Source organism: Vanellus vanellus (assembly GCF_965231255.1).
Source record: "Vanellus vanellus genome assembly, chromosome: 1".
Classification (NCBI taxonomy): domain Eukaryota; kingdom Metazoa; phylum Chordata; class Aves; order Charadriiformes; family Charadriidae; genus Vanellus; species Vanellus vanellus.
In genome coordinates this window covers 146,784,945-146,811,902 of record NC_138905.1, presented here as the reverse complement: position 1 = coordinate 146,811,902, position 26,958 = coordinate 146,784,945, and the positions used below count along the sequence as shown (strand labels likewise).

The following is a 26,958-nucleotide window of genomic DNA, read 5'->3' as shown; positions in this document are numbered from 1 at the left end:
ATCAGACATATTTAGTGGAAAGCACATGACTTTTCTAATTTAAATACAGAACAGCCTTTTGACATTATGGAAGCAACAGCCATGAGCTTGGAAAGACATCAACAAAAAAAAAATTCCCTTGACAGTTTGAAATCTGCCACCTAGCGGGCTTTTTCAAAAATATGGTTTTAAATTAGAAGATATCTCCTTGGAAGCTTAAAAAGCTCAGTTTCTACATGCTTTGCTGGGTATTTTATGCTTTCCTTTGGGTAGACCTGACAATTTAAAAAACAACACACCATGACAGAACCCCCTTAAATCTATACGCACATGCAATAAATCAGGCCTCATATTTCTAACATCCCTGCTTTTGCTTACTTGCACTTTTGGAATTTCAAGTAAAGCATACTCAAATGCTAGGTCTCCTCCATCAAAGAGGAAGAGTGTCCGAAAGTTAAGATTCAAATCAATTCAGAGATAATGGGTAAAAATGGGAATTTGAAAACAGGGTCAAAAAAGATCCAGAAGGAACAGACCCAGGACAGAACCCAAGTAACAACACTGCTCTGTAAAGAAAACAGAAAACGTTACAAGGAAATTTGCGCAGATAAATAGCTAAAATACCCCAAATCTCACTAAAAGCCACTTTTTTCCCCAAACAGGTAAATAGCCATTTTAACCATTGCCAGGGGACTGATAAAAAGATCGTGGTCACATCACAGGGCATGCACACTAATAGAAAGGACTTTTCTGTGGGTCTAAGGAAAGAGAAAGGGATGCCATAAGACAGACTCATACTGACACGCAAAAAGCTAAGCATGGAGGATGTCCGTGACTAGAATTGGCCAACATTGCCAGAGCGAGATTTTCCACTGTACTTTTGTGATGACAGAAGAACAAGTATTGGAAGCTGGCTGAAAAACAGCATGCAGGCATTACCCACCTCCAAAGTGCACAGAAGTCTCTCTGCAATGCAAGATTAACCCAATTTCCTGTTTAGGAATTAAACACTTGCACAGGGTCTTTCAAATAAAATAAGTAAAATCTGCAAAGGGATTTACTAGGAATTATTGATTCAACAACATGAAGGATCGAAGGATCTTTTTCCCATATCTAGCTAATATTATCCAAGGTAAGCCTATGCAAAGCAGTAATTTCACTGAAGGTAACCACTGTAAAGAAAGGAGAAATAAAGCAACTACTTGTTAGATTTTTAAAAGCACAGAGTACACGACATACATATACTCAAAAAGTAAGGAACCAGTGATACAAGTGCTGAACCTCCTAGTGCTAGTATGCCTTTTAAAGCTACAAGTATGCTATTCAGTTTTACTCTGAATGAGTAAGAAACATTTAATAAAGAAAACACACAGCCTCTACATGCGATAAATAACATGAAATCTCAAATGAGAAGTAGTCATGGTAAACTAGAAGTACAAATTACTTTTGGTAATAGGTGTCCACCTACCACATAAAACATCCACTTGGAAAAGTGTGTCATGTGGTAGCAGAGGGTAATCCAAACATGATGTTCTCTACAGCAAAACCTCTACTCAGTCAGGGCAACAGAAAGTTTCCTAGTATTATACTTTAAAAAAAACAAACTTCTTTTTCCTGAAAACATTATGTGGCTATAACTTGGAAGAACCTTTTCAGATCTCCTGTTCAAACAAGAACACCAATATTCATTTTCACATAAAGTAATTATTAGTTCACAGCTAAAAAAATAGTTTTATAATGTGAGCCACACAGTGTCACAGTTGGTAGTAACATACTTCATTTACCTTGCAGAAACAGCCATCCAGTTACCAACTGAATTTCAGCAGAAATGCACACAATAGTGAAATTCCAATTATTAAATCTTTTATTTATTCAAATAAAGAGGCAAATGGCTATGATTGATTTTCCCTTTTTAAATGCAGGTGTACTGATGCCAGAATTACAGAGAAACTTCCACGGGGAGGAGACAGGGCAAACCATCTTGTGCAGAACACATTCCACATTTACTTCTCTAGAAACGTATCCTTTCATATTACAATCTACCACTTCACAAGAAATTAACTATTAGATGTAAGGTTTGTTTGCAAAAGGCTTAGGAGGAGAAAAGTCAAGTCTACCTGACCACCTCTGAAACATCTCAACAATCCAATAGTTAAAATTAATACATTACACACTGTGATCATGATCCTACTTAAACGGACAAGAGTTAACACTAAAATAAGTAAGCATTTGATCATTTCCCATAAAAAAAAAATACTAGTACTTTATGGTCTGCAATAATCCATTTTGGTAAGTTAATCTTGTATTTTTATATCAGCTTATTGTAACAGTCATAACTGTTCCCAAAGAGTTTTTAAGACCCACTAAGCAAATAAGATGAATGCCTCTTAGTGTTTTTTCAAAGGAAAAAATGGCCAAAAATGAATGCAACCAATGTTTTTGAATAATAAGAATTGAGTCACACCACTCCACACTGCCCTGTGACCTATTCACAGCTGCAAAACTAATGGAAAAATAAATCAGCAATTATTCATAATTTAAAAAAAAAAATCCTTTTTACAGCATGAAGTACATTTTATGTATTTTCAAGTAAGATTGTTTACACAGGATGAATTTTACACTGTACATGTTTTTTGATGTTGAAGCATATACATACAGAGAAAAATACTGCCACAACCAATACACTTAAGTACCTGTACATTATTTACATTTTTAAAAATTCTACACAGCTCCAAACTGTCAGCATCATTTAGCTATGTACATTTCAAACTGGTGTGTAAAATGCTTACAGTTTTTTAACACGGGAATTTCAGCACAGATGATGCTTTCAGTTCTTTCGTAATTCAATGGATTCAGGCGTTAACTTTGTTCCATGCCAGCCATCAGTGACAAAGCTAAAGATTCCACTGCAAACCAAACCAGAAAAAAGTAGTTAATATTTGCATTTGCAGCAGTCTGCAAGTATTTGTTGCAATGTTCAATTGTGTAGTTTAAAAGGAAGATACTAGTTGTTTTTTTTTTTAATTGTAACACTTCAGGACTTAAGATGGTAAGACATTTTATGAATCTCTGACAGTTTAGACAATATTTCACCACCAGTTAACCACTAATTAGGTCAGGTGGTAAGAACTGGTAAGAAATTAGCTCCTTTGTTTGAAATACTAACTGCTGTACACAAAAAAAAGAATAAACATTGTGGGGAGTTATATGCAGTAAGCCATTCTCACAGACAGTTGTTGCAGACAAGCTCTCGTAGACTGAGTAGCAGTGATGTCAGATACTACCTCTTTTAGAAACCCATTAGAACATGCATCTACATCCCCGCTAACCCCATTCAGCAGGTGCCCCCCTAACTCAAACAGGTTAGCAACTTAAGCTAATATCAGGCTGCAAGTAGAAGCACAAACATGTCATCTGCTGCTGTTTCTGCTACTGAGGAAGTAACTTCCAACAGATGGGCAAAGCCAAGAGCTCAGTGCAGTCGCAGCTGAGGCACCACAATACTGACATTTTATCAGTTCAACATGTATCACAGCTGTCATCCAACAACAAAAAAAAGAATGCTTTTCTATGCCTTCCAGAACTTAGTTTAGTTTATTTGTTTAGAAAACTGCTTGGCATTTGCTTAGCTACATCAACATCCCTGCATCAAGAAAACAGGTAAACTGAAGATAGATGTCATAAAAAAAGCATGGCACAAATACTCTAAAAAAAATAATGACGTTAACTTCTTAAGAAGTAAGGCTTCATGTCCATCTGTGAATACCTCATAAAATGAGGTTAAGATTAATGTTAACATTAAAACAGATTAAAACATAAATACAATCTAAGTAAAGCTTGTCCCGGTAAGTACAGGTATATTAAAAGCTTCATGTACTTACAGTGAGGAAAAGAGCCTCGACAGACAGCTTTGTTGAGAACAGTTACAAGAAACATGTGACAGTTTTTAAAATCGGATTCCATCTTCTCTATGGATTCCATCCTATAAAACAGTTTAACAGAGGAATGCTTAACAGACTAGCACTATATTATCTTCAAAATATGACCAAAACAGAATCACAGAATCTCCTAGATTGGAAAAGACCTGTAATATCATCTAGTCCAATCATTAACCTAACACTGATGAGCCCACCACTAAACCATGTCCCTGAGCACTATCTACATGACCCTTAAATACCTCCAGGGATGGAGACTCCACCACTGCCCTGGGTAATGCATTCCAATGCCTGATGACCCTTTCAGTAAAGAAATTCTTCCTAATACCCAATCTAAACTTTCCTTGGTGCAACTTGAAGCCATTTCCTCTTGTTCTATCACCTGTTACTTGACAGAACCGGTCAACTCCCACCTCTCTGCAACCTCCTTTCAGATAGCTGTAGAGAGCGATAAGGTCTCCCCTCAGCCTCTTTTTCTCCAGGCTAAAAAACTTCACAGTAAATGACAAAAGTAATCTTTGCATAGCATTCTGTCTTAAACTTACAATATTTCAGTTATGCCTGTGTATACTACTCCTAGAAAACCAAGGCAATTCTGACAGGAGCATCTGAGCACTATCACAATGGCATTAATAATTTCCTCATCTTAGAAATCTCTGCAGTGACTAAGAGGAACTGTGTGGTTCCAACTGACAACTATTATTCCCACACAGCTTTGTATTTAAAGACAGCCATTCCTGGTCCCTGTTGCTTCACAGCTCCTTGGTGTAAACCCACACTGCTTTATTATCAGACAACCTTTGAATTCCACTTTGGACTGTGCCAGCTAGCGCTGACCAGAAGGAGAGGATGTAGTTCACAATAGTCACTCCTTTCCTTTTTCTCCTCTCCCAAGAGGATATGGATGACACTACATCAGCTATGACTTTTTCATGCCACATCCAAGAGCAAGCAACCACATGCCCTGAGTTTCAGTCTTTATCAACAGCCTTCACAAATTATTTCTGACATTTCGAATCCGAAAAGCACTCCAAAAATAGCAACTTCCTAATGGCACAGGAGAGTGGGATCCAAGTTCTATGTAGCACCTGTGCCAAAGAGAATTAATCATGAAAAATATGTGTGTGAGCTAGTCTGCACCAGCTGGCCTCAGGGCCATAGATCAACCCTTGAGTGTCAGACACAGCCTTGGAGACTTGCCCACTATCATTCAACCTTTAAGCAGCAGGTTACACAAGCAGAAGTATAAAGTATAAACTGGGAGAGGAGTGGCTGGAGAGCAGCCCTGCAGGAAGGGATCTGGGGGTGCTGGTTGATGGCAGGCTCAATAGGAGTCAGCAGTGTGCCCTGGCAGCCAGGAGGGCAAACCACATCCTGGGGTGCATCAAACACTGCATAACCAGCTGCTCAAAAGAGGGGATCATCCCACTTTATTCAGTGTTGGTGTGGCCTCACCTTGAGTACTGTGTGCAGTTCTGGGACCCACAATTTAAGAAGGATGTGAAGGTCCTTGAATGTGCCCAGAGGAGGGCAACAAAGCTGATGAAGGGCTGGAAGGCATGTCCTATGAGGAGCAGCTTAAGGACTCTGGGTTTGCCTAGTTTGGAGAACAGGAGGCTGAGGGACAACCTCATTGCTTTCTACAGGTTCCTGAGGAGGGGAAGTGGAGAGGGAGGTGCTGAGCTCTCCTCCCTGGTATCCAGTGACAGTACGTGTGGGAACGGTTCAAAGCTGCACCAGGGGAGGTTTAGACTGGACATTAGGAAGCATTTCTTTACCAAGAGAGTGGTTAAACCCTGGAACAGGCTTCCTAGAGAGGTGGTTGATGCCCAATGCCTGTCAAGTGTTTAAGAGGCATTTGGACAATGCCCTTCATAACATGCTTTAACTTTTGGTCAGCCCTGAAGTAGTCAGGCAGTTGAACTGGATATCATTGTAGGTCCCTTCCAACTGAACGATCCTATTCTATTCTATAAAAAAAAAAAAAAAAAAAAATCAGATCTTATTTTTAATCTTGTCTAAGGGATGGCTTAGAGAAGAGCAACTGATTCACAGACCAACAGATTAATCTTATCTTGGAATTACAGGTGGACTTCTAATGTCAATCATGGTACATAAGGAAGCACACATCTTTTCCAAAAATCCCAACTACAACACACATTCTGGGTTGTTTCTAAAGAAGTACTATAGGAAGAGATAGACCAAAATCAATTTCAGATTTTACCAATAATACAAAATCTGAGCATTTGAACTAATGGAATCAAATATTTTGCATGATAATCTTGACTCCAAAGTCAATGGCAGAATTTTCATTGACTGTAACAGCTTCACATTTTTACCACAAATTTTTTGCAAAGGCTTTATAATTTGGACAGTCCAGATTAGAAAAATAAGGAGGTTTAGAGATTAGATTAAGATGATTATTTTTTTAAAGAACAAAAATGTATTGCCTTCTAAAATGAAGACCAAACTAAATAATCCCAGTTTTCATAAAGCAATTAATGAATGTCAGCATCTAGCTGCCTACAATTTTAAATCATCGCCAGGAAAAACAATCATAAACCAAACCTGCGAACCTCTCATTTTACCATTACAAACAAATAGGAAGGAAAAGAAAACCCTCTTTGTTGCTATGCTCTGCAGTCTTTTCAAACACTTAGAAGTTATATATTGGCTGCCCTTTTAATTTGAAAATACTGAACATACACTGACACACGCTCATGAAACTTGTTAGGTTCTATTTAAAATAAATTTAACTTTTGCTAAGAAATAGCAATTAGCCTCCGGTACTTGCTGTTAAACAGTGAGAAGTCTTGTTACTTCATGCAAAAAAAAACCAACCCCCAAATCATATTCTGATCTGTGAAATTATGACCATGGAGAATTTTAGGTACACGTACTTACTTCCAAGCCCCCAAACCAGCCTGCCAACGGTCTGCAAACATCAACACTAAATTTAATACTTTCATTATAGCTTCTTTCACAAAGCTCACCTAAAATAACAATTAAAACAAAAGGAATAACAGTCAGAAATTCATTGTTAAGCATAATCATTTTCATTATTAAGCTGCAATACAGAGGTAATCCCATGCCATTTAATCTGATCTGTAAAAACAATCTCCTAAGTACACTTGGATTCTTCCAAATTTAAGATGTGTTTTGCATTTGCTCTCTAATTCATTTCACGGCTGACTTATTTCGATGAGGACTATGCACAGACAGTATGTGGCACAAAAACCTACAATGCTACCCATGTTACTTCCATTTCTTGCCACACCAGTATGTATAATCCTCATTACATTACCAAGCCTTGGTTTGTTCAAATCCTCCCATCTCTTAAAAAAAAAAAAACTCATGTAAAATCCAATATAAGTAATTTAATTTTATCTTCTCTTCTTGATAGAATTAAGCCGAGACTCGCAAGGGAAACTGCATCTCAATGTAAACTCTGGAAAAGCTACCATTTCTTCAAGAGTACCTATATATGGCTTAGTATGTATGAGCTGCAAAACAGACAGCATAATTAGTACTAAACTACTTTCTTGTCCTGCTAAACTTTATATATCAAATGTGCCCACTTTTTTACCCACCTTTTCTCTCAGTAGGCAACGATCATGGATTGTAGATAGGTATCTGTAGTGAATCTTTATCAATTGATCTAAATCTTTGGCTTCTTCTACCTGATGCTGAAACTCTAAGCCTGTACTGTGAAGAATCTTAAGAAGACAACCATAGTTATTAAATTCCATGTTGCACACAAGTGCTTATGACTCTCTTCCAATATTCTTTTTTTTTAATGAGACTAAAATTGCCTGATTCATTCACTTTTTCCTCTCATATTTTAGGCTCACCCTCCAAATTACCATCAATACAGCAAGAAAATTCGAGCTCCTCCCATAACTGCACAATGACATACTTCATATAAATAGGAATACTACCATTGCACAAGGGCAAACAGACTATGCTTGGGGGAGCTGATTTGGAGTCTATTAATTTTATTAGAGGCAAAAAAAGGCAATAGTAGAGCAGATATGAATCTACAGGCATTGCCTTTATATTTAAAAAACAGTCAAAAAGAACTAGTTATATTCAAAGATCAATCATATACATGTAGAACTTCTGAAGCATTTTTAGAATTACCAATTTAAAACTGCCAAGTTAAAACTGAAACGCATTTAGATTAAAATTATTTTGCAGAAAGGACATTAGACTAAGATTTTGCTTTTCATTTTTGTTTTTTTTTTTTTTTATGTTTTAAAAGAAAATTAATACTGCATCCTCGGTTACAAGTTCATAATATAAATTAAATTGTGATATAAGACAAACCCTAGTCATGATGTAGTTGTGCAGGCTGTTAACAAAATGCATAAGTTTCACTCTTAAGAGGAACATGCGATGTATTTGTTGTTTTATACTTTCTGTTTGTGGTCCAAATAGAGGAAGAGTTCCTTGTTCTAATAAAGTTCCTTCCTTAACCCGTGGGGTTTCTGCAGCACAGACTAGTTCTAGAGAGAAAAGGCAAGAGTATTATATTGAAGTGCTTACAAAGAACAACTGTAGCCAAAGTGTTACTTAAAACTGAAATTTGTTATAATTACGCACACAATACCGATGTAAGATTTTTCTTGCAAATTCAGATGTGTTATCAAAATATAGCAATGATATACTGAATACTTTGGCAATATATCTACGACACAATTTGATAAATACTAGAACAGGAAATGCTATTTAAGAGCTAAATATTACTTTAAAGGATAAAAAAAAATAAATCTACATTACATATAAATGTGTATACTATCTCCACAAAGGGCAAGAGACTTAAGCACAAAGCCATACTCGTATAGTTTAAGCAATAAAAAGACCCCACGCTTTTAGGAAGAGAATTACTTAACTGATGTACAAAACATAGGTGAACCCATCAGCTTTCTAATTTACTTTTCTAGGACATGAAGTGTGTATCCACTTTATACGGGACAGGAAGAGTATAAAAATTAACCTGGTGAGGGAGACATTAAGTAATCTCTTTCTACAAGCCCCGAATATTGAAATTGCAGCTTAGAGTATGTATTCCCAACTATCTAGCTTACTGTTTCAATCTCAAGTAAGAGTACTTTTTTAATCTTGTTTTCTTAACTTGTTTGCAAGGCATTACTCAAAAACTTGTACTACATATAAAGCACAACATTAGGGTGTGGTAGACAGACCTTCTTTCAACAGCAAGGTCTGAAGAATGAAGTAACAAGTTTCCAATATAACTAACAAGACCTGAATCAAAGAGACAATGGGAATGCCTGAATAGTGTTGTCCCTGAGGCCGAAAAGTGAAAAACACGCCCTGCTTAATATATCTAATTTGTGAAGCTAATAGAGATTAATATTTTATAGAATTAATCAAAATTCTAACTGGTTTATACTACTTACTGCAGAAAGCAACAGACTATTTATATCCTTAGACCACAGAACAAGTTGTTAGAGTATCTTTCATTGAACAAGTTTCTTACCATCAAATCGTAAAACATCTAGACTATACTTGGCCCACTTTATTTGCAGCAAGAGCAGAAAAACTTGATTGTAAATTTTTTGGCACTCTAAGCTTATAACTATATCCACAGGCCAAGGAACCTAAGAAGAGGAGAGGATAGTCAGGACAGAAAACGTAAGTCACTTTAATACAACATTTCAAATCTGTTCTAGTTATTCTAGAACTACAGCAATATTAACTCCCTACCTTGTAACTCAATGTCAAACCATCTAAAGTGTGGACAGGGAGTTTCTTCTTTGCTGTATCAACACTTTCAAATGATATAGACAACCTGCACAAGGAAACAAGTGATATAATTGGTGATAATCTATTTTAAATTAGTGGTTAGTTTCATTAATTTTTTTTAGTTTATATTGCTAAATACCAACCACCTGATTTAATCTGGGGGACTTGGGTAGAAGAGATGACAACAGCTCAAAACTTGATTAAAACAGATTCTTTACCTTGCACTGTCCTCTGGATAGCGCTGCCCAACTGCTTCTTGAAGTTGAACGTTTAAGAAAGCAACATTCTGCCAAGTTTCCTTTTCTCTAATTTTGTCAAAAATAGATGTATAGAAGTCATACATGGTATCTCCAGCTTCAAGTAAGAAAAAGTTTCTCATTGCCTGCAAATATTCTACAAGCCTGAACAGGAACAAAACATACAACATTTCCTAAGTCTTAATCATACAAATGAAACCAAACACAACTGTTAAAGAAATAAAAATCTTAAAAACTCTTCACTACATGAACTCAGTATTGAGCACTAACTTAATGAAATGCATAGGAAATCCTTTGCTTAACCCTCAGACAGCTTTCACATATGCTCAAATAAAACAAAATAACCACGCCATTTTTTCCTGTAAGCTTGAACAGCCCCACCATTTTCAACAGAAATGCTCATGGTATTCAGCTATTTTACAGGCTAGGCAACTCTCAGAAATAGCTTAGAGTTTAGAAATCCTTTCCCTAAACAGAACTTCGACAGGGAAGGAGATGAAATTTCAGGGAGAGTTCTAAGCAGAGACTTTAATATGGAGCCCAAAAAAATTATGATACATATATTTTTTCTGATAAAGTAGGAAGAATAGTACCACTACAACTCTCACAAAAACTGTGACTATAAATACAGTATTTCAGACATATTAAAAGCATGACAACTTATAAACACCTGAAAGGTAAAAAGAATAGGCCATTTTACTCTAAGTAATACAAAAATATCACATAATATTCTTTTGTCTACTTTTTGTCTACTATACATTTTATAGTATCATAACTGAATCTCATATGAAACAAATATATTCTGGCTTCCTAAAATTTGTCTTCCGGTTTCAAATGACAATATTATTAAAAGTACTGTTTGAAACAATTTCCCTGCTGAACATCCACTGAAGACAAATCATAGCTTTGCTGTGGGTTTAAGCTAGACCGAGTCTTCACCCAGGTTTCTATCATGTTAGATCCCTCTTTCCTCCTTAATGATTTTATTGTTATTATCAAACTGGAGTAGAAACATAACATAAAATTCCGGCATTTAGTGTATGGCATACCACTGATAACTAAAAAATATTTAGAAAAATAAATCTCTTACCTATAATCCTTCTTTAAAGTTTGCATTAGATTACCACAGCATTCCAAGTATTGCTTGTCTATGTGCGGATAAAGGCAAGACCTCAATGTCAGTTCAAAAGTCTGGCAGGTCACGGATTCTGAGGATCTATCCACACAAACATCCCCACCAGTAAACTTCTCGTGAAAGTCACTCTGTTCCAAATATAATCTTCAAAATAAAACAAACTACTTAGGGAAGAAGGTTCATAATTCATAAATATATAAAACAAAGATATCGTATCTTCAAAGATTTTGATCAAAATTGGATCCTTTGCTCTAAAATATATGGTGCAGAAGTAAAAAAAGCTGTTTCATAACTATAGTACATATCAAGCCTATTAAGTGATCCTTCGTACTGGCTTTGTATAAACAGAATATCAAAAACAACGGCATACTGTAATCACATAATTGCTCAAGGAATAATTCTGAAAAAACAACATCAAGTTCAAACACTATAGAACTTAACAAACCAACCCATTATAATGGGAACTTTTAAAACTGTAGTGTGCATATACAGCAGTCAGATGAACTCCCCAGGAAAGAAATATAGAATTAAAGAAACTAAGTACAAATTTTAACAACAACAAAAAAGCAAAACCCAACAACAACAAAACAAACCAATAAAAAAAATAATAATAACTAAAAAAAAAAAAAAACAAACCACCACCACAAACACAGAGAATTGGATTGAGGCACCTTAAATACAGGGTCCCTGTATATTGTCTGTATTATTATGTCATGGAAGGAGAGTATCTGCAGTCTACACTCAGTAAGTTTAATTATTTTGTCACAGAGAAGTTTAAACTATAATAATAATTTGTAAAAATCCACCCGCTAGCTGAATCCAGTGTAAGAGGAAGCCCAGCTTGATAGACTGGGTGAGTCAGACATTGAATTAATCTACCAATTTTGACAAAGAGAATAGTCCCAATGAACAAGGGAAGTAATAAAGAGTCTTATCTACTATTAATTATGATTTCTTTAAAACAAACTCCTCCTGGGACTGAAATGAAAACATATAAATCACCAACTAGTATTAGGAAAAACATAAATAGCAATTTCTTATTTGTAATCACAAAATAAGTAAGATTTTGAGTTCATCTTCCCTGCCAATTTCCAAGACACTTATAACCTCTATATGACTTCTCCTCATTATGAAGAATTTTTATCCAATTACCATGAATTTTGGAAGGCTTTTAAAATTAAATTATTTCAGCACAGCACAATTGAAGCTGCATTCTTCAAAGAACATACTTGGTGCAAATCAAAGACATTGCATACAAATTCCAAGCAAATACATTTAAAAGTTTAGATTTTACAACAGCATTCACTATTAAAACCCTTATTTGCTAAAAGCCCGTTATGATAAAGACTACTCCCATTTTCAACCCTAACAGATGTGAGTAGCAGATCCTTCACTGATTTTAATCATGTTTCTTTAACTAAGCACAAGGGTAGAGTTTACTTAGCTTCTGTCACTGATTTTCGGTGCTCCTCTTTATTCTGTACTTGCTTGTTTTCAGCAGCAATAAAAATTTGGTCTACCAAATGTCACCAGGCAAAACATTGCTCTCAACAACACAGCAGGAAGATCATTCATTACCTGGCAAAATTAATAGCCAGCAGTGGGTCATGGACATCATCCAGTTCCAAGTGTCTTTCTGCTATAGACTGCATCTTTATCAGGCTCTGCTTCGTGGCCTGCTGTTCCGTAATAATATCTGGAACAGACTCTTCTCCGTGCCGCAGGCGAGATTGCACCGATTCCAAGAACAGTGTATACAAACTCTTTCGTTCAGCATCTAAAAGGGGCAACATATTCCATGGTAAGATTCTGTTCTAAGAGAAAATACAATCTGAACTAAAAGAACTCCATAGTCCAACATTTACTTGCTAACTTTTAACAACCTAAATTCAGGCCACTATTCAGAAAAAAACTCAAATACATATTTAACTAAGTATTGATAAAACAGTAGGACTAGTCCAATGCCTAAAGTCAGGCATATGTTCAAATGGATTGCTGAATGGCTGTCTGAAATACGAAATATTTCAGAGACTGCTAGAGAACTTCCTCCTTCAGGTACAAAGGCAGTACCTGAAATAACCCTGCAACATTCACTAGAATAGATTATATTCTCACACCAAAAGGGGAAATAAATCTAGAGAGTCTCCAAAATAATTTAACTATCTCTACTTCTAAACATCAAGAAACAGCAAAAACAAAAAAATGTATTGTTTCCCAAAAAAAGAAAAAACAACATTGGTTGCACTGTTGTACCATGTTTAACAACCATTCACAAGCATCTTCCATCTAATTATTAGTAAGCTTCTTTTTAAAAAGAAAAAAATAAGTTCCACATGCTACATCAGAATTACTCAACCACTTAGTAATGGAAAATAACTATTTATTAAAACAAAACAGCTTTACTATTAGAACATACAAGTTGTTTTAGTTTTTTCTCGTAACAAAAAAAATGCAAGCTCATGAAAACAAGTTTAAGAAAAATTTAAAGCAATAAAAAGCAAAGAGAAACTCAATCTTCATTCATTTTGATCTTTTCACTTATTTGCATTGGAAGAGTGTTTTCAATCATACCCAAAGTTACCAACCGTGATACTGACATTCAACAGGTAGCGCTGTATTATTCTAAAACCATGGAAACACCACTACATAAAATGCGCCCATGCTGTTAGATACCCTAAGGCGTGATAGTCCACAAACTGAGATCTTACCTCTTGACGCGGCCTGCTGTGGAGAGCCATCTTTGCATTGAAGATTCTTCAACAGCTGCATGGATTTTCCAGCCATAATGATTTGCTTTAGCACAGGTTTCAGAAAAGAGACCATAGTGTGTTGCCTGCTTGAAGGGGCCTGATCACTGCCAGAACTGGCACTGGCATTATCACTCATCTTCTCTTCGTTCTCCGTCTTCTCTGACACACTATACAACGTGTAGGTAGCATACCAAAAATCTCTGTGATTAACTGGAACGTTTTTGTTTCTGTGAAGAAATAAAAACTGTTGAGTATTTCCCTTTTCAAAAGATGAAATTTTATTACTAAAAGATGCATATCATCCTTGGTCTATGCTTTGCCTTTCTCTTAGAATAGTCAATAAGCACTTTCAAAAGCATACAAAATAAGCTCATTCATATCACAAACTATCTCTAGAAAGGATGATAGCTTTAGCAGGATAAAGAATCAGCTCACAGGAGATAAAACAATTGTATGTTTACCAAGTAAACCCCCAAAACAAGGCAAATAGAGTAATTATAATTAAATTTGTCCAAGTTAACTATTCACAGGAGCATGCATCCTTAACAAAATGATTAGTGATTGACTTGCAGATTTATTTAAAACCCACAATGAAGTAAATACTACTGGGAAAGCTGAAAAATTCTCAAGTAGGTAAAACTCAATTCTTAGTTCACTGCTTTTTTTATGTTGTTTACATCAGATACACAGTTTGGTCTTTGAAGTCAGATAGAAAACAGCCTAAATTAGATAATTAAAATGAAGTACAAACATAAATAAACGTTAAAACCACCCCTCTTGGTAGCACTGAAAACACAACTACAGAACCACAGAAAGAAAAGTCAAGTAGCATATAAGGATGTTAAAGATCTCAGCTACTAAGGATTTATTGCAATAGTACTAGAACTGTTCTCTTACTTCATGCTCACCTTGACCTGCCTTAACAGACAGAAGTTCAAGTAAGTTTGGCAAATAGATTTGTAATTACAAGCCAAAATTCTAACTTCTATATTCACTTTCCACTTCAAGCTGTCAAAAAAGGGTCAGCAAGATGTAGCATAAAAACAGAAGAGAAATTAACAGCTCAAATAATGTTTAGGATATGTGCACGTAATTCAGGACGCCACAGTAACTTGTACTACAAGTCAAAAGCAGTACGTACTTTTAATTCTAAGTAGCATTTGATTTATAACAACTATAGATGAGTAGAAGAATTAAAAAGTAAATTTTGTAATTTTTGCAAACGTCTTGGTTTTGAAAAATGGTTCATTGCTTTTAAAAAAGTCAACACACTCAGTCAGACTGCTGATTATTTATTATAGATGGAAAAAATAAAACAACTGAATTCTATTCCAGAACAATACCTGGTAGGGCTCCATATCTAATGCAATTTCCCTAATGGGAAGTTTGAGACAAGTTATAGAAGTACGATTAAGAAATTAATTCTACTTCAGTAAAATAACAAACGTGAAAACCAACTTTCAGTGTCACCCTTTAATTAATTCCTAGGTTCTACAGCAGGTTTTGTATTCATACTTGCACAGCATTATGTATGTCCAGTATCAGCATCCCTACCTCTGAATGATAAATTCCTTTGCAGGATCAAACAAATTACCATGGACTATCCACTCATCCACAGTCTGTAAGTATGGCCTCACAGTTTCAACCCAGAGAGAGAATAGAAGGGACACCTAAATTTAAAGAAAGGAAAAAGAAAATAAAGGGGCTGCATGTTTTACAGTAAGCATTAGGAGCAATATGGCAAAGCCTAACCTCTTAATTGTGCAATTATAGTTTATAAGATATACATATACATAAGATATGCTACACTCAGGGATTTTTAAAGATGACATGTTCCACTAAAAATTACAGTTGTAATAGTTTTAATGGAAGCACTCGTTGTGCATGCTTCTTCATGCTACTTTTTGTCATTGCAGTTAGACCCAGACAGCAGTTTTCTTTTTTTTTCTTTTCCAGTCTAATCTCTCTTAAGCTTTGAGAGCCATAAAACATTCTGTGGCTTTATCATGTAGAAAACTGGAAACAAAAGGACATCTACTATATTTTCACTAGTATAATCAACAAGATACTGTAAAAACCCAAATCCTTACATTTCAGTACTAACTGAATTATGCAGTTAGAAATAGAGGGAGGAAAAGTTATTTCAAAGCTCCCTCTTTCATAACAGCTTCCTGGCCTCTGATTCCCCACATTTCCTCCTCTCAGTCCTAAAAACACACTGCTGCTCATCTCCTCATAAATCTCACTTTGTCCAGATTGACTGAACTCAGGTCAGAAAACAGTAATGCATTATGGCTATCAAATTTGCCCTCAATCCTTGGTAGCTGAAGGCTAGTATGCTCCATCACCGTAAATTTAAGTTACTAAATATTCTAGCGTGTCATTCTATTAAGGAAGAAATAAATTCCCCTACCGTTTGCTCAGATGCTTCTCCAACACTGTCATATTCAAGAATAGCTTTGTAGAGAGTATTAAGCAGATGAGATGCTCGTACAACATTTCTAGTGTCAGGTGGCACTTCTGCTACTCCTGTGCTGAACACTTTGTGAAGTATTTTCAGCTGTGCCAGTCGGGGAGACAACTTATCAATTACTATTGAAAGAGTGACCGTTTTATCTGGAAAAAAACCCAAAGATATATAAAGGTAACATCCAACAGAAAATCAAATTTTATCAGTGTTACTAATGAGGTTTTAAAACACAGCGTGGCATCCTTCAGAGTGTCAAAATGTATCTGCAGAATGTTTTGCATGTTTCCCTCTTATACAAGTTTCCTTGTGTGCCCCACTCTTAAAAATTCCCTCGCGCTGTACCTTTGTTGATTATGCATTTTTCAATTTCAGTAAGTTCTTCTTTAAAGCTAATGAAGTATTTATACAAGGCCCACATAAAAGCTTGATAGGTTCTGAATGGGGCTTCAGTAGTTTTCTTTGGAGTGGAAACTGTTCCATGCATTATGCTTTCCGGGCTGTGTCCCATCACTTCATCAATAAACTTCTGTAGTCTAAACACAACTTGACCATATGCCGCTATCTGCTCCAATACAGATCTCAGGCAGTTCTAGGACAAAAAACAAAACAAAAAACCACATAACCACTCTTTAGAATCATGTAGTAAAAAATTATATTTTATAAAGCCTAAAAATTAAATTACAAGATATTTCTATGAATTAAAATGTAATAAAATACTGCCATCTCTATCACTTCATCACATTCTCACATATGGGAACAACCCATTCTGTTGTATTAAGTCAGATTTGTTTTGACTAAATTAAAAACAATTGTGGAAATGTCGAAATTCAGAAACAACTTACATGGGTTAAATGAGTTACAATAATATCATTCCGCACAGCCACTTTTCCATCATTCAGCTGAAATATAAAAAGCTTTTTCACTCCTGAAAGTAGCCTTGAAAAGAAACAAAAAGGATATTATTTTTTCCTCCTTAACGGACTCATAATTATATAATTAATAAAATAATTAGGTCTCCCTTGCTTAAAAGTTTCTTTTATTCAAATAAAAAAGGATCACAGATCAACTATGCTGCTAGTGGTACTGTAAGCTGTTGCTAGAACAATAATAATAAAACACTGGCATCACATAAACATCTCCTAAAGTTCCTTTTCAATTGAGATAATTTCCAGCTATGGGATGATTCAAACATACTTTCTAAATTTGGACAATATTAAAAATTCACAGGGGCAGGACATGAACAAGTGGGTTTTTTTCTTAACAGTTAGAATCAATGCTAGTAGTAAGCTACTTTCTTTGTGAATCTGAATGGTTAACACACATAAGTAGCATCTTTATTGTCAGCAATGGTGCAAGCTAAAAGTTCAGTAATAATTCTTCGGTCAGACACAACTGCAAAGATAAATCTCTCATTTCCTTAAGAGAAATACTAGAAGACAAAATGCAAGCTTTTTGATGTTGCTCTTACCAAAGAGTTTCCCGTATAACCTGAGTTTCAGTGACTAGCGTTCTCTCTTCTGGCACATATAAAGGATCACTGGTGTACAAGTGGTGGTCCCTTAGAAAAAAGGAAATTAAAACAATTTAATGGCTGAAATAACAGCTGAATCACCTGGAAGTAAGAATGAAGCAATAATCTTAAAGTTCAGTTTTGTTCTAATTATATCTGAGTAAATTCAATGTTCATGGGGAATTTTAAGTACATAAAAAAAGGCAAAGTTTGTTTTCATATTGTTAAGCAAAATACAATGGAAAGTATCCAAATATCATCGAGTCATACATAGCAAGATAAGCAAGTAAGCAGCAAATACGTGAAGTACCGAATCTGGGTTGTTTTGGGTTTGGTTGTTTTTCTGTTTTGGGGGAGTTTTTTTTGTGTGTGTTTTTTTTTTTTTAATTCTTTATCCCTGATTATTTTATTATTTCATATTCAATGCTGTGAAAATTTATTTAATTAAATCAGTAATAAATAAACTATCTTTATGCTTCCATAGTAAAGATGCTTAACAAAGTCATTATTTTTCATTACATGCCAGTAAGAAATATGTAAGCAATACTGTTTTCTTACCAGACTGCAGCTAGGTTGGAATGCAAGTGCAAACTGTGTGAAAAGCGAGGAGCTCTTCCCGTCCAGTACTGAGAAACTACATGCTGCTCCAGCCAGCTGCGGGCATCAGGTTCACCAACTGTGAAAATATGTGACAGTCAGTGAGGTACTTTTATTTATTCAGGAAACGCTTATAAAACCCAGGGAAAAGTTATCAATAAGCCTATCCGCTCAGCCACAGAATCACAGATCTTTTCAAATAAGTTACAATTTGCAACTATTTACACTTTACTGCACTCTCATATATGCCACCATAGTGCACAAACTAATTTACACAGAAATGCATCATCTCCTAAAAGATGCAAAAGTCCTAAACAGTAAACTTAGAGATTTATGTAGTTTCCAATTCTTCATTGGAAATCGTACTTCTGACTCAGGCAATTCTCAAATGATATACACAAAACCAAGCTGACTTAAAAAATAAACTGCCAAATATCACCAACTTCATCACTATGTTCCTTTTCACTATGCATTTAGTACACTACCTAAAAATGTTTTTTTTCTTAAATGTGAGAGGTTTACCTAATCCCAGTTAGATAGCTACTGCTTATGCAGTCTTCTTACACAAGGTAACCTGTATTCTACAATATTCTATGCAAAAATACACAGCTAGAGTTACTACTCCCTGAAGCTATTCAAGAGTAAGCCACTAGTGTTTTAATTACATAAAGCTATTTTTTTTTCCAAAAAATGCTTCATACTCAGAACTCAGTCAAATGTTTCTGTTGTCAACCAAATTTTGTTTCAGTATTCTGATACTTAGTAATAAAAATTTACATTATATCCACACAACTATATGCTACATTTACTGTATAAGTTTTCATATCTATATTGGAATATCCATGTATATTTCTACAGAAATAAACAGAATTTTTCTCCATGAGCATCAACAGAAATCAGATCAAACCTTCCATACTGCTTCTTTACTGTTAAAAACAGAACAAGCAGTGAACAGTAACGTGCACCTTAAAACTACAATTATAAGTCTAAAACATAACATCTCACTAAAGAATAACAAATTAAGCTGCATTAGCTTGCTAATTTGAGCATGTATGACCGTATCGGAAGAATTATAGCTTATTCTAACCTTTCCAGGAAAGATTAGGTACTGTTTTCTTATTTGGATCTTGGTCTTCTAAAGGTGTCCTGTCCACTTGAATACCCGAGTCCTCCCTGCTTAAAGGCTGAGTGTCTTCCTCCTCTTCACTTTCTCCAGACCAATCCTATTAAGTGCAACAAAACCCAGTACATTTCAGTACAATGTAACAGACAGATCGATATTCACTTCCAATTGACCTCAAGCTGAACATAAACTCTTATCTTCTTTCTCCCACTATGAAGTAAATTCAGGATACTAAGACTAACATAACTGTCTGCCAGAGACTGGTTTAAGTTATACATAATATTAATAACCAGACAAATCAGAGGACTGGAGAAGATCACAGAACTACAAAAAGTTCTGATTAGGAGCAGTCAGGCATCAGCAGAAGGAAACAGTTTGGTTGCAAGACTAAGTCAAAACATCGTGAAGAGCAAAAGCATTTGTATTACTGTCACTCTGCTTGGGTCTGTGTGTGAATCATGGTATGAAGTAAGAAGCAACAAACATAATCCTGTGAGAATCATACAGAGCATACAAATCAGGTCTCCAACATACTTCAAACCAGTTTATACACTTGGGTTTTTTACCTTAAGAAATTACTTACTGGTGTATCTACACCTGGGCCAAAGTAAATTTCTTCTCCTTCCATCAAATACTTTCCCCAATCAAATTCTTCTTCCTTTTCTAAGAGAAGTATAAATATAGAAATAGTAAGTATCATGTAACTCTGACTTCCTTTTCCTCTAAAAACATTTCCAAAGCTAAAATTACGTTGTTACTCTAAATCTAAAAGAAAAGGCATTCCCTTCCACCTAAGGTTACACCACGGTTCCTTTAACACGGTTATACACTTTCAGACATGTAAATTGTGACGTATCAACCATTTATATTCCTTATTTATTAATTCTCAATTTTGTTGCTTATACACTCAAAATACGCAACATAGTGTGCCATGAGCACGTTTATTTGTACTATGTAACGCTACCCTACGTGTCAATCTTGTAAAAACATGCAAGAACGCAACATATCACTTATTGTGACTAGTCCCATTTAGCTTGGTGGAAACATTATAAATGTATAATTTACATATACACAAAGATCCTGGACAGTAAACAACATAAAGCAAGAACTGTCTTACTCTCTGAAAAAGACACCACAAATCCATGATGTGATGTGTAATGCTCTAAAAATAACAATCACACAATATATCGTATCTTAAACATGAAGCTTACTCAACTGTAATTAGTGTTGTTTGAGATAACCTCTTCATATTCACATTCCTGGAATGGGCTGAAAGTGCATTCAAAACACCGCCGAGGGAATGTGCAGAGATCATTCAAAAAGGAATCTTAAGATGCAAGATTTTCTTTAGGTTAGTCTGAAATATTCTTCTTTCAGTCTATGATACAACACTGTAAACAAATGGGGGATGGCATCCACTCAAACTTAAGCACAAGCCTCATTTTTAGGCACTGAGTGAAATAGTCCTACTTCAGAAAGCAAGCAGCTGGGATCTCCCTCTGGAAACCTTTCCTTAACTAGACAGGGAACACAGGAATTTAGATCACCAAAGCTGTTTCAACAGATATCTTATTGAGGCGCAAGACAGAGACCGAGGATAAAAACCCCTTGTCTGTCTTTGAGCATGTAAGCACTGCTGAACAGGCAGAGAATGTTAGTAAGTGATAGCAGTACAAGTCAAAGAGTTCCCAAGGTAGTTTGGTGCCTGGAAAACTCAATTAGGTGACATAACATAGATGGGGATAGGAAAGATTTGCAGGCTATTTTAAATGTATAAATCATAAAGACAATCAATAAATCACACTGAAGTGAAGGAGATAATAAAATGGAGAGGAAAAATGTCCTTATCAGATTGCATTAATGGATTGGATATTTTATTAGCCACATAAACATCTTGTAAACTTACCCACTTCTTTGTCTCTTGGTTTTTCCACATAGGCAGTGTTGGATGGAGAATCAGACAAACACAACAGAAGAGACAGTATCGAATAGTGTGTATCTGTCTTTAAAACACATCAAAAAAAAAAAAAGCAAGTCAATGAGTCATCTAAAATATTTTGGTTAGGAACAAACAGCCTAGTATCTGCAGGAATGCTCCACATTAATTCCCATTGCTCAGTCCTGAACATCTTCAACATGATATCGAATGTTGTTCGTTCTCTTTTGCCTCCTAATTAGCCAATCAATATACAAATACTTCAAAAGTAGCCACAGCATAAGATGCCTCTTACTGAGAATATGGAAGAGTGATAAGAGGAACTCTGAAGTACTATGAAAGTAAGAAGTCACCAGAGGACAAGGGATAATGGACAGCTACATTAATGTGGATGAGGTGGAAGGACAGAGGTAATAGGCCTGCAGGAAACCAAGTCTTAGTTCTGTTATTCATATGACTGATTATTTCAAACAGAGGCCAAAATGAAGGTAGCTAAAAAACTTTGCAAAAATCACTACATTTTAAGATTGTGTTCACATTATCTTCCCTCATCTGAAAATCTACGCAAAGCATTAAGGATGCATCTTTACCTTCAATATTACACTAATGCGGTTGTGAAACAGAGGCCTTCAATCAGGTTAGAATACCACACCAACACTGGTATGCTCCAGAGATTTGTGTTATAATCTATTCCCTAGTATCCACTTATAGCACAACCATTTCTTCCTAAAGATTTTTCTTTGGCCTGATTCTAACTCTCCAAAGTTCTTCAGCAGACCATTTCATATCTAGACATATGGAGATTCTGCCATCCACATCCTATATACTTTGACACATACATGCACACACTTAAAAAGCTCTTTGGGAATGAGAACCACTTGTATTGAAAAAAAAAAAAATCTCTCAAATTTTTCATAAAGCAGTATCATACTCATCTAGTTTTGGTTTGTTTTTAATTTTATTTGGTTCTCAAAACAAGCACAACTTTTCGAAAATCTACAGATTACAGTATAATAACTGAAGATATGTGTAAGCTATTTCAGGTTGCAGAGTTTTCCCCACAAATCAGAGGAAACCTAAAACAGTGTAAAGAAAGGTAAATGTCAGTTCCATGAGAAGTAAAATCTGACTTCAATTCAGAACACACAGCCCTATTAAAGAGTATCACTATGCAGAGCACCACTTCTTAAATCACAAGCTTATATTTTCCAACAGCAGCAGGAACTTTCAATTTTCAAAGATCAAATTCATTATTAAACTACCACACTGGAAAGTGTCTTAAGCAAGACTACTGTTGCCATATCCATCCAGTCCATATCCTAAACTGATTTGATACAAAGTGTATCAAAGATGAAACATATACACAGTCTCAATAAGGAAGCTACAGGGCAGGAGCACGGGATTCGGAAATACTAAAATCAAAATGACCAGATGCATTACTCAATGTGAAAACATTGGGCAAAGAGTAAGAACTGCTCAGTTAGCTGCTGTTTTAGAACAGATGGGAATCTAGATACATTTAGATTCTAGCTACATTTGTACAATGTTGATCGGAAAACAGGCTGTGCAATGGGAAGATGTCCTTTAAGTCACAAAACTGCACATGCTGAAACCCTGACAGGACGATAAACACATTTCTAAAATAAATGGGGAAACTAAAGAATACAACCCTGAAAACCCATGACCTGAACAGCAACTGCAAGCCCACTGCTAAGTCACCTGAAATTTCCAACACAACATTAAAACTGAAGTCCCCATCGTTGGTACAAACATAAGAGTGCTGGGAAAAAAGAACAATGAAATTGCAACATACATACCTTTGTTTCTTCAATATTTGGGAGGGGTGAGTTCAGAAATTTTTCTGTTAGTCTTTTCCAGCTTGCAGCTTTTCCAAGGTCAGAATGAACTATCAATTTTTCATGTATTCTAATAACAAAAATAGTATCAAAAAGGCTTCAAAAAGTTAACTAATCCATTATTAATCCATAAAGCATAAAACTTACCCTTCTATCGTCCTCTCTACTTTGTGACTGTTCACATCAAGAAAACGGTGAAATCTATGTAAAAAATCTGTATTAGAATATGTTTTAAACAGAAGCTTAAGTAAGGAAGAAAATAAAGCTGATTTACGCATATGAGGATGACATTATTAGTTTAACAATGCATGCTTAATTCAGCAACAGCATTAAACATCAACAAAATTTAATCTCAGTGTCTCTTAGCTCAAGAAGGATTAACTACAACTGACCTTAAAGATGGAAAAAATGGAATGCAGGTTACATTTAACTAACACTTTAAGCTGAATGCAAAATTACTACTGTATCAGCAAACTAAGCAATTAAAGTATGCTGTCAGTTAAGCCAAGTGGAGCAAGGAGATCAAGAACTGTATTGTCAAAGGCATCTGTGTCAAATGCACAAAAATTATCTGGGACTGGCATCACACGCGCAGGCAAAACGAACACCCACATGGGAAGTCCTCTCAACCCAAATGAAGCTCCTTTATAAATAGTAAAGGAGAGTAGCTAAAAGAAAAGAAAGCTTAATCAAAATAAAGAAAGTTATACCACCAAAGCAAGCATGTATAGGGACAAAATAAGAACTGGTGAAAGGTAAAGATGGACTTTGCAGAAGAAATTAGAACATGAATAAGGGTCTTTAGCTATATAGAGAGATAAAAACATGGAATGGGATATGACAGGTCAAGCACAAGGTCAAGATACTCTGTATGCAGGCCCTTAGAGCCAACCTAATATTTTGCCTCAGCTTCCAGCAGCAACTGTGCAGAACACCGGGGCAAAACTCGCCTGTCTGACCACAGACAGAAATGAAAACTATCGGATCTGAATCAGGAGCAAAAGTTAAGCTAAACAGACTGAATTTGGAAATACAATCTAAAAATCACCTCAAAGTAATGAACTATAAAATGAAACCGTAAGGCAAGTCACAAGGATTTTTAATAAGTTTCACTGGAGGATGAAGACATGCTCATATTAAAGGAAAGAAAAAATTACTTTTTTAACTATAGACTGATTAGTCTAAGTTCAGCTGTGTGTTAGACTTTGGAATAAAAGCAGAATAAAATGTAACATTAACCAGGTAGCTGACATTTAGGTTAAGAAAATATTGCTTATCTCATCTATTATAGCACATCAGCTTACATAGGAAATCATTAGTTCAAATGGAAAATGGTGGTAAGTACAAGAACTGGAAGATTTAGAACTTAAAGCTTTAATTAATGACCTTAACACACGCAAGCAAAAAAAGTATCTGTTGGGCACATCATGAGTAGGACTAAAGAGTTGCATGGCAAGAAAGAGATGAATCTAAGACCTACAGCATAAAAACACCACCAAAACTAACAATACAAGCGACGAGTTTCACAAAGTTGAAACTAAAGAGAGGTTCTGCTACAATCTAAGGTCTCACAGTTTGGAAATATGATATTAGTCAATCTCAGGCTGAAGTTCCACACACATTTCTTAGACAACAATTCTGGCATAAAAACCTTCCTCTTCCCAACCCTCCCTGCCAAAACATGTTGTCAACTCTGCATCACTGTCTCTGTCTTCCTGCAATGCTGTTTTTCAAAAAAAAAAAAAAAACGCAACAAACCCAAGCCAACAATTCCCCAATCTAAAAGAGGACACAGCTACACAAGCAAGTGGGTCACTGAAACAGGAGAGGTATCACAAGAGGAGATGGAAGACAGTGCGCATTTACCTGGCTCAAGAAACCCTGCTATATTACCGATCTGCAGACTCAGAATAATGGCTGTTACAAGCAACTATTTTGATGCAGCTTCAAAACCAATAAACGCAATCCTATGATCCATTACACAAAGTATTTCTGGCAAATACATAGAACAGGGCGACAGCAGTCACAATTTTCCTATAACCCAAATGAATACAACTAGTCTCCTTAAAATTCAGCAAAGAGTTGAACTTGTTAAAACACTAGCTACAAGTCATACCCAGCTCTCCCACATCTCAGACTCACCTCTGCCATTGACCAATGGCTATTTGGTTATTAAAGTAGTCTTATTTCAGCCTATTAATATTTAGGATTCACAGCCTGACAAGGCAATACAGTTATGCTATTTCTCACCCCCAAAAATTGATTTAAGCAGCATAAAAAACTGTTAATAGCATTGATTTTAAATGGTTTAGGTACATGCTGCATGAAGTTAAGCAAATACATAAGACTCCGAAGAGGCAGCAGTCAGCGACAGTATGGGAAATTGCAAATAGATCATGTAAAAATTGGCAGCAGACACTAAAACGACAACTGTCATAACTGAAAAAACAGCATGTAAAACTTTAGTAAGGATATTTCAGATGGCAGCGTAATAGAATTACAGGGATACAGATAATATGTATTACAGGTCAATAAAGACCATGTTTATGACAAGCTCAAATAACATCAAACACATTATCTTCTGCAGATTTATAACCTTTCATATAAGCAGCACAGTATTCTTGGCCAGAAGCTTTGTTTTGGTGGTGTTCTCTTTTATTTGCTCGTTACCTGCACTGATTATTTCCTGACAATTAGCCAATTTTGGATGGCTAAATATTGAAAGGCACCTTTTTACAGATCAGGAGAAAACCCCTACAAAGACCGAGATTAAAAGTGAGGGAGTAACAGCCACTGGCCCTCTGACAGGGACTCGCAAACGGCCCCCTGTGCTACCCCTGACACCCCTCACGGAGGGTACGGCAGGACACGGCCCTGTACTACACCCCCGCAGCCACAAGGCCCCCTCCTTGCAGGAGAGCAGGTGGCAGCGGGTCACAGCACACCGCAGTCCCTCAGGGCAGGGGAGGAGGCCCGGCTCAGCGCCGGGTGCCGGCCCCGCCGGCAGCTCCTTCCCTCGGAGGCGCCGTCGAGCCCCGGCGGGAGGTGGGGGGGAGAGGCCCCGCTCGCTCGCCCCCAGCCGCCTCTGCTGAGGGGACACCGCGGGGCCGTGGCAGCCGCCGAGCTTCGCCCCGGGGACGGGTGGGGGATGGCGGGGCGCTGACCTGAAGTTGGACCAAGCGAAATTCAGCGCCGCCTGGAACCGGCCGCCGCCCAGCTCCTCGTCCTCCTCCTCCTCCTCAGGCAGGCCGGTCACGCTGCGCACCAAGGCGCGGACGGCCCGGTCCTGCTCCTGCTCGAACCGGCTGCGGTGGCCGGGCGAGGCCAGCGGCGCCGCCATGCCCGCAGCGGCGACGGCGACGGCGGGGGAATAGGGCGACACCTCCGGGAGGCGCCACAGAGCCACCCCTCACCGCCGCGGCCGCCGCGCGCGGCCGGGAGCCACTTCTCGCGAGACTTCCCCGTGTCTTCTCGCGAGAGCCCATCTACCCCCGCCGGAGGGGGGGGGGGTGACACGCGCGCATGCGCGGAGCGGGAAGCGGGAGGGTGGCAGTCGCTTCTCTGCTCGGTGGCGGGAAGGGAGTGTGGGGGGCTGGGCGGCACTGGGGCGGCAGTGGTCCTCCAGACCCAGTTCTGCAACATCT

The 26,958-nt window shown here is 36.8% G+C and overlaps 1 protein-coding gene across 1 annotated transcript; it reads right to left on the bottom strand.

Moving 5' to 3' along the window:
• Positions 1–1,831: 1,831 nt before the first annotated feature.
• TUBGCP5 (tubulin gamma complex component 5) lies at positions 1,832–26,696 on the bottom strand. The gene is made up of 23 exons (XM_082498679.1): positions 26,479–26,696; positions 23,462–23,515; positions 23,276–23,384; positions 21,429–21,525; positions 20,106–20,185; positions 19,487–19,622; positions 18,361–18,478; positions 17,761–17,850; positions 17,135–17,228; positions 16,635–16,881; positions 16,236–16,438; positions 15,377–15,492; positions 13,781–14,049; positions 12,651–12,849; positions 11,028–11,216; positions 9,899–10,081; positions 9,642–9,726; positions 9,415–9,535; positions 8,241–8,419; positions 7,505–7,630; positions 6,819–6,907; positions 3,861–3,961; positions 1,832–2,885 (listed from the first exon to the last, which is right to left on the bottom strand). The coding sequence occupies exons 1-23, from the start codon at positions 26,652–26,654 to the stop codon at positions 2,839–2,841; spliced, it is 3,108 nt and encodes a 1,035-aa protein (XP_082354805.1). The 5' UTR covers positions 26,655–26,696; the 3' UTR covers positions 1,832–2,838.
• Positions 26,697–26,958: the final 262 nt, after the last annotated feature.

Coding starts and splice junctions, on each gene's coding strand:
- TUBGCP5 (XM_082498679.1), bottom strand. CDS start 26,654: ATGGCGGCGCCGCTGGCCTCGCCCGGCCACCGCAGCCGGTTCGAGCAG. Junction 21,526..23,275: donor CAAATATTGAAGAAACAAAG/GTATGTATGTTG, acceptor TGTGTTTTAAAG/ACAGATACACACTATTCGAT. Junction 20,186..21,428: donor ACCAAGAGACAAAGAAGTGG/GTAAGTTTACAA, acceptor TACTTCTCTTAG/AAAAGGAAGAAGAATTTGAT.